The 15,139-nt window shown below is 51.4% G+C and overlaps 2 protein-coding genes across 2 annotated transcripts; one reads left to right on the forward strand and one right to left on the reverse strand.

Moving 5' to 3' along the window:
- Positions 1 to 321: 321 nt before the first annotated feature.
- LOC131212174 (uncharacterized) lies at positions 322 to 5,296 on the reverse strand. The gene is made up of 7 exons (XM_058205939.1): positions 5,178 to 5,296; positions 4,929 to 5,105; positions 4,186 to 4,859; positions 3,982 to 4,128; positions 1,021 to 3,917; positions 764 to 953; positions 322 to 687 (listed from the first exon to the last, which is right to left on the reverse strand). Exons 1-7 carry the CDS (start codon positions 5,194 to 5,196, stop codon positions 400 to 402), a joined length of 4,392 nt encoding a protein of 1,463 aa, XP_058061922.1. The 5' UTR covers positions 5,197 to 5,296; the 3' UTR covers positions 322 to 399.
- A 739-nt stretch (positions 5,297 to 6,035) lies between these two features.
- On the forward strand, positions 6,036 to 14,710 carry LOC131208184 (CD109 antigen-like). Its single transcript, XM_058200836.1, has 21 exons — positions 6,036 to 6,155; positions 6,230 to 6,407; positions 6,475 to 6,843; positions 6,899 to 7,629; positions 7,686 to 7,953; positions 8,012 to 8,227; positions 8,290 to 8,332; positions 8,407 to 8,518; positions 8,584 to 9,000; positions 9,803 to 9,983; positions 10,064 to 10,423; positions 10,486 to 11,198; positions 11,261 to 11,291; positions 11,391 to 11,525; positions 11,599 to 11,844; positions 11,910 to 11,952; positions 12,016 to 12,220; positions 12,285 to 12,592; positions 12,657 to 14,269; positions 14,339 to 14,492; positions 14,579 to 14,710. The coding sequence occupies exons 1-21, from the start codon at positions 6,082 to 6,084 to the stop codon at positions 14,614 to 14,616; spliced, it is 6,435 nt and encodes a 2,144-aa protein (XP_058056819.1). The 5' UTR covers positions 6,036 to 6,081; the 3' UTR covers positions 14,617 to 14,710.
- The last annotated feature ends 429 nt before the right edge of the window (positions 14,711 to 15,139 follow it).

The following is a 15,139-nucleotide window of genomic DNA, read 5'->3' on the forward strand; positions in this document are numbered from 1 at the left end:
GCAACACAACAGACTTTAGGATCATCTCTGTCCGAAGGGTAGGAACCAACAGAAGCTAGGCCAGGAGCTCAAGCCCTTCCTATTTATAGGTGATTCTTTGAAATTTACAATCATCAATAGAGTTTATCTGATAAGCGAGACGTCCAGGTGTCGTCCATACGGTGTTATAAGTTACGAATGGAATCAACAGCGCTGCCGATTGTCCAGTATGTTATCAAATATTCTGATAACAAATTGGGCTGAACTGTCTGCCACATTTGCGAACAAAAGTAATTTTGGTGCATTTGTTGCACTCTTCCTACTAGTGTAATGAATGATGTCACAGTTACATTACAATGCAACGCATCTTTATTGGTTCTTAATTACATTCCGACAATGCCTGGTATTTGTTCATCCGCTTCAGACATAACACTGTCCATAGTGAACGACGTTGGGAGCCTTAACCGTTTCAATCATCACCTGGTGTGCATCGTACAATACGTACAGTGAAATGTGCGGAACGACAAAGACCACCGTGTCGTAGACGTAGAAGTACTTGAACGGATAGTCCTCGGTTGATCCATGCTCCATTGCGTGCATCAGCTCACTGTCCACGGTGAAGGTGTACTTATGAGTGGTACCCTCATACTGCTTTCCGACCCGCGGTTGCACCACTACGCTGTGGCCGTTCAGAACAAGTTTGAATGCCTGCAAGCCATGCATAGGGCAAGAAAGTTGTGAGTATTTTCCCGATTTCTTCCGGTCTCTCGGCAAAGCCACTTACCACAAAGTTTTTATCCAATTTTTGCACGTACACGGCCCAGCTGTAGGTTACAGGATGATCGGAAGCGTAGAGGATCCACTCGTTGAACACCGGTGCTTTGGCCACTTCGTAGTGGTACGGGGCGTACTCATACACAGGGTTCACCACGCAGCTTTCCACGTAGCCGAAAGATTTCATCACCTGGAAGTACCTGGAAGGAATGGAAAACTCCGTGGTCACACTCCTTACTATGCTGCTACACCGTTTTGCTGTCTTACTTGGTGAACAGTGTGTTGTCCGGATGGAATGCCCAGATGTAGTCGAAGTACGGAATGTGATCGAACGCGACCGTTTCGTAGGCCGACTTGACGACAACATCGACGACCAGACCATGGGAGTGCACGGGGTACTCCACGTCAACGACGATACGACTTTCCGGGACGAAGTGGAACTTGTCCACCTCGTGGTAGTAGGACGGCAAAACGCGCTTCACCCAGAACCAGAAGGGTTTAACAAAGTCAACGTACGATGGGTACACATGCTGGTAGTCCACAGTGTAGGTGTACTTGCGGACGGTCGTGTACTGCTCGGCACACTCGAATGGAACCGGCACGGAGTACTCCTCAAAGATCGGCAGCACTCGGGGTGCGCACTCCGGGTAGTAGTACGAGGGAAGCGTGTGGTACGACGGCGTGTACGTGAAGTTCTTCTGATCGTCCGAGTGCACTCCAGTCCACTCGATCGACACCACCATATCGTCCTTGACACACTTGTGGTCGTGGGAGTAGCCGTGGAAGTACTTGAGTTTGCCGGTGACCGACTCGGGCTCGATATCCTTCACCCAGTCGATGCAGATGTTCATGTTCTTCTCGTCGGGCGTTTGGCGCGTCACCTGCACGTTGATTGTCTTAAAGTACGTGCCGTGCTCGTGCGTGTAGGACACGTTGACATCCCAATGGTTCACAATGACGTCCGTTTTCTTAAACACCGCCGTCATCTTCACGTACTGCCGTTGGTCCGGTGTGGTCCAGAGCTTGTGCGGCATCGACTCGCTGTCGACCTTGAACGTGAACTCCACCTTATCGAAGGGATACACCTTGCAGGGGTTCATGTAGCCGGCGACACCGTAGCTCGTTGCCTTGGGCAGCATGAAGGTGGTGTAGAAGCAGGTGATGTATTTGGTGACGTAATCGAACACGGTACCGTACTTGTGGCCGTTCGGTATGAACAGCTCGGAAGCGAGAATGTCCGTTAGCGATTTGTAGTGCTTGACCATCGGCGGTACCTCGATATCGTAGAAGGACAGAAGGAAGTGCAGTCCGGTGTACTTGGAGTGTGCCTCATACAGGACCACATCCTTCTTCTTGGGCATCGGGTGCGCCACGACCGTCGCATACTGCTGGCACAGTTGGCAGGTGGCCTTAAGGTAATCCACCTCCGAGTCCGGCTTCGCGTAGACCTGCGTTTTGACGTGCGCCTTGAAGCCGACCACGTTGAGCACCTCGTTGGCGCTCTTGGTCCAGACGAGCTTGAACGAGTTTTGCTGGAAGTTGTAGATGACGTCGAACACCAGCGGAACGCTGAAGTCGAATGCCTGCACCCGACGAGTTCCCTGCCAGGTGAGGGCGAACGGATTGTACACCGACACGCCATAGTAACCGTGCATCCAGAGGCGGAAGAAACTGTTGACGGTCAGCGTAACCTCGTTCGGGTTGGTAGTCGACGGGACGACCACGTTGTACTTGAACTGCGACACCAGGGGCAGCTTCAGGTCAATCTTCGTTGGCACCCCGTCGAACGTCGGCGTGTACACCTCCGTGTCCGCCAAATTCAGCACGCTGGTGAACTGATACTGCAGCGTCTTCAGCACGGTCAGATAGGTGTAGGTGTAGAACTGTTTGATGGTTTCCTCGTTAAAGTACTTCGTGTACACCGCCTTCCCGTTGGCCATGAACGTAAACTCGACGTGCACCGGCTCATTTTCATAGTTCTTCGTAAGTGGCTCATTCACCGTCTTGGGATCCACGTTGAACAGCTTGGGCCACAGCAGCGACAGAGGGTTGTGGACTCCTTCGAACTTAACGTACACCGAGTACAGATCGTAGACCTCATCCATCACGTACGGCGAGAAGCTGATGTAGAACGAGTTGACCTTGTTGTGCTTCGCATCGGCAATCATGTTTCCGTGCAGGATGGTGCCTATTTTGCGCTCACCATCCAGATCGTCGTAGTAGAACGCCTTCGTTTCCACCTCCGGGTCGTAGTGAACGAAGTGCTCAAGGACCTGCTCCAGATAGTGGTAGAACTCGGTACCGTAGTTCATGTCGGAATTCATGAGGGCCTTCACGGTGCTGACAAAGTACGAGTACACGTGGACATTCTTCTCCGTCTTCATGATCGTCTCGAGCTTGGTGAAGTAGTGAATGTCCTCCATTGAGGCGATGACTTTCACAGCGGCCACACGCACATCCACGGGCAGCGTATCGTCCAGCACGATCGGGAACACCGTTTCGAACAGTTCATCGTGGTCATCCATCAGGGACATCAGCGAATAGATGACGTGCACCTGCAGATGCCGGTCGTAGTGCAGGTCCAGCACCTGCTCACCCTTCGCCAGGGGCACCAGCAGCTCCACGACCGATCCCTCCTGGATGTTCTGCAGACCGTGCAGCCATACCAGCTGCTCCTCGAACGTCTTCGCTTCCTTCAGATGTTTGTAGTACACCTTGATGTACTTTTCCGCCTCCGTCGGGTGCTCGTCGTGCTGGAAGGTCTTGTAAACCATCGTACCGAAGGTGAGGATTGCGGCATGGGCTACGTCCGGCTTGACGAGCGTTTCGAGGCTCATCAGTTGTTCCACGCTGTGAAGCAGCTCCTCGGACGGGGCGCGCACGTTAAGACCGAGCGAGAACAGCATGCCGGTAGCCACCGAGTCCTTAACGCTGTGGTTCTTCACCAACTGCACCACGAACTGTACCGAGTACTTTGTGCCGACGGAAGGCAGCACCTTGTAGAAAAAGTCCAGTGCCATCAGATCCTTCGGGGTGCTAGTCTTGGTGAGCATCGTCCAGAGCTGGCCGTAGTTCTCCACGGTGAACGGTTTCAGTGCGTCGATAATGCGCGTCACGATCAGTCCGTGCTTAGTATCGGTCTCCTGGTTGGTGATTTGATTTTCCTGTCCAACGAAAAAAGCTCGTCAGCATCGAAGCTTATCGAAGCTACCAATAGCCGGTAATTACCTGCAGATACTGGACAGCTTCGTACAGCATCACCTGGACCTTCGGGCCAACGGAGGAGATTTCAACGACGGGAGTAACGGTCGACAGCGTCGGATAGTGCTCTTCGAACATAGACTCGGGGGTTTCGTAGTGGACGAGGTGGTACATCTAAATGAGGGAACGTTTGAGTGCCCATAAAACGGGTCTACCGAGGGCGCTACTTACTGGGAAATTGGCAAACTCCAGTGTCTTGGTTGGGGCGACTACTTGCAAGTAGACCAGGGTCTGCTTGGTAGCGACGTACTGCTTCTGTCCCGAGGCGACGAACGGTTGGACGTACTTGGTACTCTCGGAGTGCACTTTGTAGACGTGGACACCATCCTTAGCGAACGTCAGCTCGTACTCAACGACCGGGCGCATCATATCCCACGTGGTCCAATTGTGGTGCTCCTCGTAAGCCTCCACGTTGGAGTACACGTCGGGAGTGACTTCCGTGAACGTGTCATAGTCCGGGGTCTTGACGATGTGCACCTTCTCGTTGACCGAATGCATCACGTAGGTGACGTTCACCTTTCCGTAGATGGTCTCTTCGGGCTCGGTGAAGACGATCGGTTTGGCGAACTTCTTCGTCGGCATCTTGTCGGTCGGCAGCTGGAGCAGACTGGCGACGCCCTTCTTGATGTTAACGCTCCACAGAATGTCCGCCTTCGAGGTGAACACTTCCTTCACCAGGCCGAACTGGTCGTACGTAACGTAGAACGGTTGCACGATCGCTTCCGCTTGCTTGGCGTACTGGGTGTAGTTTTGTGCCGTGGGCTCCACCGGCAGCGGCAGATGTCCGGTGTACAGGAACACCTTGGGCTCGGTGAAGTACACAAACGTGCCATTACCCGACGGATCTGCGAGAGACGAAGGCGAAAGGCTTGGGTTACAGGTGTCCGCGGTTGAGTGCGGGGTCTACGACGAACCTGGTCGAACGTGCAGGTCCGACTTCATACGGTACAGCGAGCCATACTCCGGCTCCACCACTCCGGTCGTCACATCCAGGACGTACTGGTAAACGTACTCTTCGGTCGGGGTCCCCACGAAGACACTTTTAGTGACGCTCCCGGAAGTCCAGCCAGCGGCCGCCACCAGGGCAACGGCTTAAAGTAGACGACAGAGACACGCGCGGTCACACAACAGGATTCCGGTGGCCAAAGGAGCACCATACTTACCCAACACCAAGGCCTTCATAGTTTCACCGTCGTTTCTGTCTCACGCCACCAACAACAGCCAATGGGATTGGTTTCACCGAATTCGCCAACTTTCGCGAGGTTAACACCAGACGGTCAACTGCAAACGGCGACCGTGCGCGGGGTGTCTTTTAAGGGATCGTCTTATCACGGGAACGGCAGTTCCTTGTTTACCGCGGCCTATGCTGGCCCGGGTCATCAGGTTGTGCAACATTAAATCAGTGTTTAAACATAACCGCCAGATAGGGCCCGGTGCGTCCGGCGAGAGGTGATAATTTGCATGCACCCAGCGCGTTGCAGGATTGGTGGAACAGTGTGCACTGGGGCCACCGGTTGCCACTTCAGTTCAGCTTTTTTTGTTCATGCCTTACCAGTGATACCCGGCTCTGGCGATGGTGGTCAGTTAGAAGTTTGATGACCCACAGGGGCACTTTTTGAGGGGGGCAGCCAAAATAACCGCAATCACCATCCTGGCTACGGAACCACTCTATCGCTCGGAAGAAGGTTACAGTGAATTGGGGGGAAAAGTTAAGGCGAGTGATCCTCGGCTGAACACGTTCCTGGAATTGAAGGGCGCTTTTCGCTATTCGAAGCTACTTTTGTGAGTGAAGTCAACACCAAGGGTACAGGTTCCAGATCCAGAACATCCTGACCGGTTCTGGGCATTCCAATTATTATTTGAAATCGTACATTCTCATCGAACTTTTCCGTTCACCCCACACGCAACGCGTGATTAATCTGTTGCTGCGTTTGCACTGCGAGTTCCGATAGTGAGGAGCGTAATCATCGAGCGAGCGATCAGGATGAATCGGTAAGGTTTTTTTTCCAGTTCCCATTCCTACCTCACAGTGAGCGGATCGAGTTTTGCGGGTTTCGAGAGCTCAAGATGAAGTCGCGCTCGGTGCTGCCGCTGCTGTTCATCGTTTGGTTTGGATTCCCCGCTGATTGCGCTGGTCAAAGGTGAGCCGCCGGGTAATGGTTTGCAATTGGAAGCCCCTGCCAGGATGCTCTTACAACATGACGCTCTTCTGCAGCTATGCCGTAATAGCACCGCGCACGTTGCGACCACATTCGGCGTACGATGCAGTTGTGGTTAATGTTGCCCCTGAAACGCAACACTTTCGGTGTGAGATTGTTGATGGCGATAACCACGTGGTGCGCTCAACGGCCATTAGTGTACCTTCCAAGGGAATGGAGAAAGCCAGTCTCAACGTGAGTCCCTAACACCGGTAGTGGCGGCGGAGATGTCTGTTTATCAGTTAATCTTTTTTGTTTGTAGATTGGCCAACTGGATCGGCCAGGAAACTATCGGCTCGAGCTTTGGGACGGGGACAAAAATGTGCGCCTCAACGGAACGTCCCTGGAGTATGTTGGGCGCAGTTACACCGTTCTATTTCAGACCGATAAGTCCATCTACAACCCGGGCAACACAATCCGCTTCCGGGTTGTGTTTCTGTCACCGGACCTGCTGCCTGTTGTTGCCGGTGTAAATTGCAGCGTTTCTATAACCGACTTGGACGACGTAGAAATAATACGTTGGAGCGAAGTGAAGCTGCAGAGTGGTGTATTTGAAGGATCCTTTGCGCTGGATTCGGATCGCCAATGGACGTTTGGAATGTGGACGATAAACGGGCTGATAAACGGGCAAGTATGTGTTTTCGGGAGCGCTCGCAATCAGTTGTCACGCTGTCCATGTTTCCCAGGTGGGCAAGGAAAGGTTCTACGTCGAGGAGCACTCCGTGCCGCCATTCATTGTCGACCTACAGAGCACACCGAATCCGTACTTCTACTGTGGGCAGAAGGAAATGGTGCTAAAGTTGACCGCAAGTTACCCCGCAGGTGATCCGCTACAAGGCAATGCCACGGTTGTGGTACGAGCCAACTACAACAACTATCCCAGTCAGACGAAGGAAGTACAGCGGAAGCAGTTCGGGTTCACCGGTACTGCCCGTGTGGTGTTTCCCATGCCAATTGTTGCTCCCGACTGTCAGGAGGAGCGGACCGTATGGTTCGATGTAACGGTTCGCGATGGGGTGACGGGAAGGATTGAAAATGTGACACGAACCTTCACCGTGCACCAAACGCTGTTCACGATGGAGGTTCTAGATGGGGCCAACAACTTCCATCCCGGTCTGGCTATGCAGCTGAAGGTGAGACTGGCTTCGATCGACGGGAAACCACTGGACCGGAAATCGGTCGCCATCTTGTACACGCTTCAGGAGGAGAACCACGAAGCGGAGCCGGTGGTGAGCACAGTGCGCTACCTTACCAATAGCCGGGGGATCATACGGCTGTTCATCAACACAACCCTGGATACGGTGGCCGTGAACGTGGATGGAATTTACCTCAATCACACTTTCTCGTTGGTAGCGGCTGATCCGATGTACGAAAACAACGCGATCGACTACCTCACAGCTCACACGGATCGGGCATTGTAAGTTACCTCCAGGATCAACCTTCGAACCGCATCACTAGCATGTCCTGTTGCAGCTACACACCTCACCAGGAGGTCACCGTTTTTGTGCGCAGCAACTTTATGTTCCAGCGTCTCTTCTTCGTGTGCTTCTGCCGTGGGTGGATCGTGTGCCATCACGGTGTGGTCGAGTCGGAAAGAGCGCAAAAACAGCATCGCCTCAAATTTCAGGCATCACCCCTGATGGTGCACCATACGAAGGTGCTGATGTTTACGATCCAGCCAGACGGGAGAATTTCGAGCACAGCGGTACGGGTACACTTTCGGCCAATGTCTTCCAGTGCGGTAGGTCCATGATGTTAATCCTTCCATTACCATGCTCCTTAAACTGTCGTTTTGTCAGTTAAATCTCACAACCAGCCCGACGGGCAGGGATCCACACGAATACAGGATCAGCGTTAGTGCTCCCGCCGGCGCATTCGTTGGGTTGCTGGGAGTGGACGTACGGGCCAAGCTAGTATCGCCTATTGAAAATGATCTAACGTCGAAAAAACTGGACAAAGCGTTGCAGTCCCCAAAGCCGATTTACGACGGTTTGTTCCTGTACAACAGTTTCAGGGTAGGCCCAACAATCCTCTACACTGCTTCCCGGTGTCATTAATGGAAATGCGATCTTTCCAGAGCGTTGGCGCGGAGCTTCTTACGAATGGGTATATTCAGGATGGTAAGACTTTCATTCAACCCCCATTTTGGGAGCTGAGATTTACTTGACCAATCTCTTCATCTTGTTCAATGTAGTTGGATCTGTGCCACATTCGTTCATGCGAGATTCCATTAGCCCCACCGAGGACAGCACAGATGGGTCACATTTTCCCGACACGTGGCTCTGGGAATCGTTCAGGACGACAACGTGAGCATCGGAACAAGCGGCAACAACGCGTGAACGATCAGATAGCACTTACAGAATGTTTTCAGTTCCAGCCCGAACGTCACCATCGACAAGCGGCTTCCGGGCACGATCGGCACCTACTCCTTGACGGCATTTTCCGTGGACCCTACCAATGGGTTGCAGTTTTCAAAGCCCATACAAATTCAGTCTACGAAAAGAGTTTTCGCCGAGCTACGCGTACCGGATGCAATGATCGTGGGGGAAAAAACGATCGCCCACTGTTTGGTCCACAACGACGGTCCACAGATTACCATCACCGTCGACGTGCGACCAAGGATGCAAAATTTTACCTTTCTGCTTGGCGAGGGGGCCACGGAAAGCCTACCGGTGGAGCTGCGAATGGACCGCCCGGGAATTCTGCTGGTGGAAGTCGTCGTGAGAAATACCGATGGAGACGTGATCGACTCGGTGAAGCAGTCGGTTGCGGTGCATTCTGTCGCAAACTACCAATAGGCGGTGAATGGTTAGTGTATCCCGAAAAGGCTTTAGTATATAATGGAGTTGAGGTAATCGGGTTGATTAAGGAAAAATTAGGCCGTGAAATAGAACTGATCGTGTGCGAGGAAAAATATTTCTATTGTTTTCTTTATTTCGGAAATAATTAATGGAAATAAATAATATAATTATATGTAATGATTGTTATGTTGTTTGTTTAAATGATTTGTTATGATGTGAATTTTGTATCATTTCAATTTCTATTTTTCGAGATAGTGTGTTCCACATTTAAGTAACTCATCTGCGTTTTTACGAACGTCAATTTCAAGGTCACGGTTTGTTTACATTTTTTTGTTGGTCGCTCGGCACTCACTTGGTCAGGTTCGTCATTAGGTTGGAAGTTTCAAAGTTAGATTCAAAAATCGGTTGGATTCACATAAACAGCCGGAAGAGAGAGAGAGAGACAGAAAATTTCTCAGAGCGAGAGCGGACGCACAAAATTGTTCCGAAGTTCGAGCATTAAAAATACTTAAAATTATTGTGTTTAAAGAACTTTTTACGACAAATAGATCAGCAACGATATGATGGGGGATTTTGTACCAGTGGCAGTGTCTTTTGGAGCTGAACAGGACGATCATAAGGGCGGGTAAGTGGAGTTTATGACCGGACACGTAGCTATTTCAACGGATGAGTCACGCTGCCGGTTGAACCGTACGGCGGCTTCCGCTCTTGTTGATTTTGCCTAAAAGCATTTCAACCAGGCGATTGTATTTTTCGGCGAATGCTAAAAGTAGTCTTTTCCATCTGCAGACACTATTCGATCGTCGGGGCTAAAATTATAAGACCCAACTCCGAGTATCGGGTGGTGGTCACGACCTTTGATGTGACCGAAACGATCCAGTTTCGCGTATCGATAGCTGCGCAGGATAACATTTTGGCCACCGAGAACGTAACGCTGAGTAACAATGAGTCACGGGTGATAAGCTTACCGGTGAGTAACGAATGATTAACGAACGGCCAAGTTTCCAAAAACGTTTAAAACATGTTTCAAATGCTTTGGTTGATTTTTAGATTGGTAACATTCCCGTCAATAGGTACGAGCTGGTGGCAGAGGGATTGTCTGGCATTGTCTTCAAGAAGAAAGTGGATTTGCAGTACGATAACAAGTTCTGCTCCGTGCTGATTCAAACGGATAAATCGATCTACAAACCGGGAGATACCGTCCGTTACCGGGTGCTGCTACTCGACCGCAACATGAAGCCCTCCTTGAACGAAAGCAGCATGATTTACATTACCGACGGCCAAAGCAATCGGATCAAACAGTGGACCAACGTGGACCTCGGGGGCGTTGGAGTTTTTGAAGGCGAGCTACCACTTTCCACCGAACCCGTACTTGGCACGTGGAACATTAACGTCGAAGTGCTGGGAGTGGTAAGTCCGTCAACGTTGACGGGTTTATACGATCCACTCCCTTATGTTTGTCCTCGTTGCAGAAACAATTGAAACCATTCGATGTGGACGAGTACGTTCTGCCGACGTTCGATGTTACGGTTAAATCTTCTGGCTACACAACCGTAGAGGACGAATCTCTGCTGGTGACGGTCAATGCAAAGTACACCTACGGCAAACCGGTGGCCGGAGAGCTGACCGTCACTGTAAAGGCCCAACAGCAGCAGCATCTTTTCGGGAATTGTACTCCAACAAACCTTTGCCAGAAAGTGGTACAGACCGATGGCAAGTCGGTGGTAGAGTTTCATCTCAGGGATGAATTGAAGTTGGAGACAATGCACATTCGAGACTTCCTAGTGGAAGCAGAGGTACGCGAACAGTTGACCGGGCGTACTCTGCGGGGTTCGACCGACGTTAAGATTCACGAAGATCGCTACACCGTTACCTTGGTGGAAGAAAAGAAGTACGTTCCGGGACTGCCTTACCATGCGTCGCTTAAGGTGGCGAATCTCGACGGTAGCCCGGTGAAGGAGCCGTCCATCATTGTGTTGGTACGAAACGGTTCGAAAGTGCAGCTCAAAAACTACTCCTTGGACGTGAGTGGTTCGATTAGTCTGGACCTGAACCTGGACAGTATGAATTTTAATTACCTACGCATTGAGGCACTGTACTGCGGAAAGTCGTACGAGTTGCAGGGCATTCAAAAGCCATTCGAAGACAAGGAGGCTCATTTGAGAGTGGGCGCCAAGGACAAGGAGTAAGTGGCCACGTAACTTGCGTTACCTTGCAGCATTGCATCACGTTCGTTCTTTTTTATAGGCCGGTTGCCGGGAAGGACATGGAGCTAGAAGTTTGCTGCACAAAGCCCTTGAAATACGTTGCGTATGCTGTCTTGTCTCGTGGATCCCTACTCCATGGAGGTGTGGTGCATGCCTTGGACAACTCAAAGGCTGTTAACATCAGCCTACCGTCAATGTGCGCGATGGTACCCCGGACGAAAGTGGTAGTTCACTACGTGAGCAACGCCGGAAGCGTCATTAGTGACAATGCAACCGTAGAGTTTCGTAATATCTTCGAAAACCATGTAAGTATCTGACATTGAATGGCACTAGCAGAAGCGAGTGATAATCGCCCCCTTTTGCCGATCGCCCTTACAGATACAAGTCGATCTCTCTCATGAAACCGCCAAACCTGGGGATGCGATCGACATCAGTGTGAAGGCGAAGGAAGATTCGTTCGTCGGTTTACTTGCCGTTGACCAAAGCGTTCTCTTGCTTAAGTCGGGCAACGATATTACCAAGAAGTGTTTCACGAAGGAGTTGGAAGCGTACGACACGTCCTCCGAATCCTCGGGCGGTCCATTCCGGCGTTATTATGATAGACAGAGTTTTCCGGACTTTGAGGTAAAGAGACGGAACACCGATCGGATGCTGGGCAGATCGATTTATTTCTCCTCGTTTACTCATAGGATGTTGGCGCCGTCTTCATAGCGAACCCTCTGGTTCCTAAAGGTACTGTTCTATTAGTGTTACGTTCTGTGCATCATTTTGATTATCTATTTTGATACGAAACAGTATCACCAAACTCAATGGGAGGTGGCCAACTGTTTGGATGCGCTGCGCCAGCAGCCATGGCTTTCAGCGCTCCTGGAATGATGAAAATGCGCATGATGGCATGCGATATGCAGATGGAATCGGCGCACGTGGCAGTGCCGGAAAAGGAGCCCACAATCAGATCAAACTTTCCCGAAACATGGATCTGGGAGAGCATACAGAAATGGTACGAAACAAACATTTACCCAGAGCTAGAGCATCATTACGAACATATCCGTGTCGTCTTTCAGCAAGGGTGACGGTGAGCGGATCAGGAAGATCGTTCCGGACACCGTGACCTCGTGGATCATTTCCGGGTTTTCGCTCAGCAAAACCTACGGCCTCGGTTTGATGGAAGCACCTGCAAAGATGAGCGTGTTCCTGCCGTTTTTCATTTCGATCGATCTACCTTACTCGGTCAAGCACGGCGAAACCGTTCGCATTCCCGTGGTCGTGTTCAACTATCTGAACGAGGATCAGACTGCGGATGTCATTTTCTTTAACAAAGATCAAGAATTTGAGTTCGTGTCGGACGACTCGGAGTCGCGCATTCACGAAGGTTCGTACGATGCCTTAAGTGTTGCAACAGGGGGTTTCGGAAACTTCTTTATCATCTCTTGCAGAACATCACCGTCGTCTGCAGGTAGCGTTGCCGAAGGATGGCGGCAAAACGTTATCGTTCACGGTCAAACCGAAGAAGGTGGGACACATTACGCTGGAGATCACGGCTACTTGCGCCCTCGCGGGTGACGGCATCGAAAGGGAGCTGCTAGTCGAACCGGAAGGAGTGCCCCAGTACATCAACAAGGCCCGCCTGGTCGATCTCCGATCGGAAAGCAGCGTGGCGCAAACGTTCGAGATCGATATTCCGGGCAACGCAGTGCCGAACTCCACCAAGGTAGAAGTGTCCGTGATCGGTGACGTGCTGGGATCATCGATCGAGAATTTGGACTCACTGATTCGCATGCCGTTCGGCTGCGGAGAGCAGAACATGCTGAACTTTGTGCCCTGCATCGTCGTATTGGATTACCTGACGGCGTGCAGGCGGCTGACGTCGGAGCTGGAGGTCAAGGCGAAAAAGTGCATGGAAGTCGGCTACCAGCGGGAACTGACGTACAAACACGCGGACGGATCGTTTAGTGCCTTTGGTCAGTCCGATGAGCGCGGTAGCACCTGGTTGACGGCGTTCGTGGCCAAATCGTTCCTGCAGGCGGCCAAGTATATCGGCGTTGAAATGCCGATCGTAGAGAGTGCACTGGAGTGGCTCAGCAAGGTACAGACGGCTGACGGAGCTTTTCCCGAGGTCGGAACCATCTGCCACAAGGACATGCAGGGTGGTGCCGCCGGCGGACTAGCCCTGACGGCCTACACCGTCCTGGCATTCCTCGAGAACCGTCAGCTGGCGGCGAAATACGCATCCACCGTGGACAAAGCATTCACGTACATTGGGCAACAGGTTGAAAAGGAGTGTGACGTGTACTCGTACGCTCTCGTGGCCTATGCCCTGCAGCTGGCTGATCACAAACTAAAGGACGGGGTCATGCAGAAACTCGAAAGTAGAGCGACCGCCGAAGGGGACATGAAGTGGTGGAGTAAACCACTTCCGAAACAGGAAGCGAACAAGGCGCTAGAGTGCTGCTGGAACCGTCCCTGCTCGGTGAACGTCGAGATGAGCGCCTATGCACTGTTGGCGTCGCTGCTAACGTCCTCCGGGTTGGAGGGTTTGCCCATCATGAAGTGGCTGATTTCGCAGCGCAACGACAAGGGTGGATTCCAGTCGACCCAGGACACCGTGGTCGGGCTCGAAGCATTGGCCAAAATGGCTGCCAAGGTTTCCTCGTCAGAGTCCGACGTGACGGTCACGGTGAAGGCAGCCGACGATGTAGAGCGAAGCCTTACCGTGAACCAGGAGAATGCGTTAGTGCTGCAGAAGCACCAGCTTCCGGAAACGGTCAGTGCGATCACGATGACGGCCAACGGAACGGGATGTGCTCTCTTCCAGCTGTCGTACAAGTACAACATTAAGGATGTCGTGAGCAGTCCGCGTTTCACGTTGCTTCCATTGGCTCGGAAGGGAAAACTGGAAAGCTGCATCGATCTGTCCGTGCGGACCAGCTTTGTACCGACCGCAGACCAACCGGTCTCCAATATGGCCGTCATGGAGGTGGACATGCCGAGTGGATTCGTCGTGGAGCAGGATTCGTTAAAACCCCTCAAGGAAGGCACCGTGGTTAAGGTCGGTAGTAACTGGGCACCGGCCGGCCATTTCTGAACGGAAGTTCTAATGCGCTCTTTGTCATTACAGAAAATCGAAACCAAGCGCGGCGATACAACGGTGGTGCTGTATTTCGACAACATAGGGGTGACTTGTGTCGAGGTCACACTGGCCGCTTTCCGTAAACACGAGGTGACTAACGCGAAGCCTGCCAACGTTATTATCTACGATTATTACGACAACAGTGAGTGATTGGAAAGGGCTAGAGCGTGTAACGGGCCGTTTGCGAGGTATACTAATTTTAAACTCTGTTTTACAACCTACTTCCAGCTCGCTGTGCAAGATCGTTCTACGAAGTTGCCGCATGATTAATACAAACCGACAAAGAAATACATTGTGATCGAAGCACAACGCACAAGAAGCCTTTCGATGATTGTTCTATCGTCAATAGATTTAATACCGATTTTATGTTTGAAGAAATAAAGCGGAAGTAAAAGTATGCTTATACGTTGCGGTAGTTGCGGTCTTTTATTTCCGGGAAACCCCATCGGCATTATAGGCAAAATTGAACTATTCTATTAGAATTTTACCAAAAAACCTAAGTACGACGAGCGAACAATGGATCGCTGGTGTGGTTGTTGGGTTTTTCCGCTGCCCTATCCCGATCGTAGCCGCTGGAATCCCCTCGCATCGTCAAAATAGGAAGAAGCAGAACTCGCAGTATCAGCAGCCCATTTGGACCATCAGAGGTCGCCTCGAGGTCCAAGTGTTTTGATTTCGTCATGTTTCGAAGAAACATGTTTGCCGGCTTTTTCGTGGTGTTGGTGACGCTACAACACTTTTTTTCTGCCACCATTACCGACTCGCGAGATGCGGTTGGTGTTAGGACAT

This window comes from Anopheles bellator, chromosome 2 (genome assembly GCF_943735745.2).
Source record: "Anopheles bellator chromosome 2, idAnoBellAS_SP24_06.2, whole genome shotgun sequence".
In the NCBI taxonomy this organism is placed as follows: domain Eukaryota; kingdom Metazoa; phylum Arthropoda; class Insecta; order Diptera; family Culicidae; genus Anopheles; species Anopheles bellator.

What these genes read in the sequence shown, in the direction of transcription:
- LOC131212174 (XM_058205939.1), bottom strand. An exon ending in GACAACACACTGTTCACCAA is followed by an intron (nt 954 to 1,020) that starts GTAAGACAGCAA and finishes CATTCCTTCCAG; the next exon opens with GTACTTCCAGGTGATGAAAT. An exon ending in AATTGGATAAAAACTTTGTG is followed by an intron (nt 688 to 763) that starts GTAAGTGGCTTT and finishes CATGGCTTGCAG; the next exon opens with GCATTCAAACTTGTTCTGAA.
- LOC131208184 (XM_058200836.1), top strand. Translation starts at nt 6,082, where the DNA reads ATGAAGTCGCGCTCGGTGCTGCCGCTGCTGTTCATCGTTTGGTTTGGA. An exon ending in GCGGTGCATTCTGTCGCAAA is followed by an intron (nt 9,001 to 9,802) that starts CTACCAATAGGC and finishes TTCCATCTGCAG; the next exon opens with ACACTATTCGATCGTCGGGG. An exon ending in GGAAGGACATGGAGCTAGAA is followed by an intron (nt 11,292 to 11,390) that starts GTTTGCTGCACA and finishes GACAACTCAAAG; the next exon opens with GCTGTTAACATCAGCCTACC.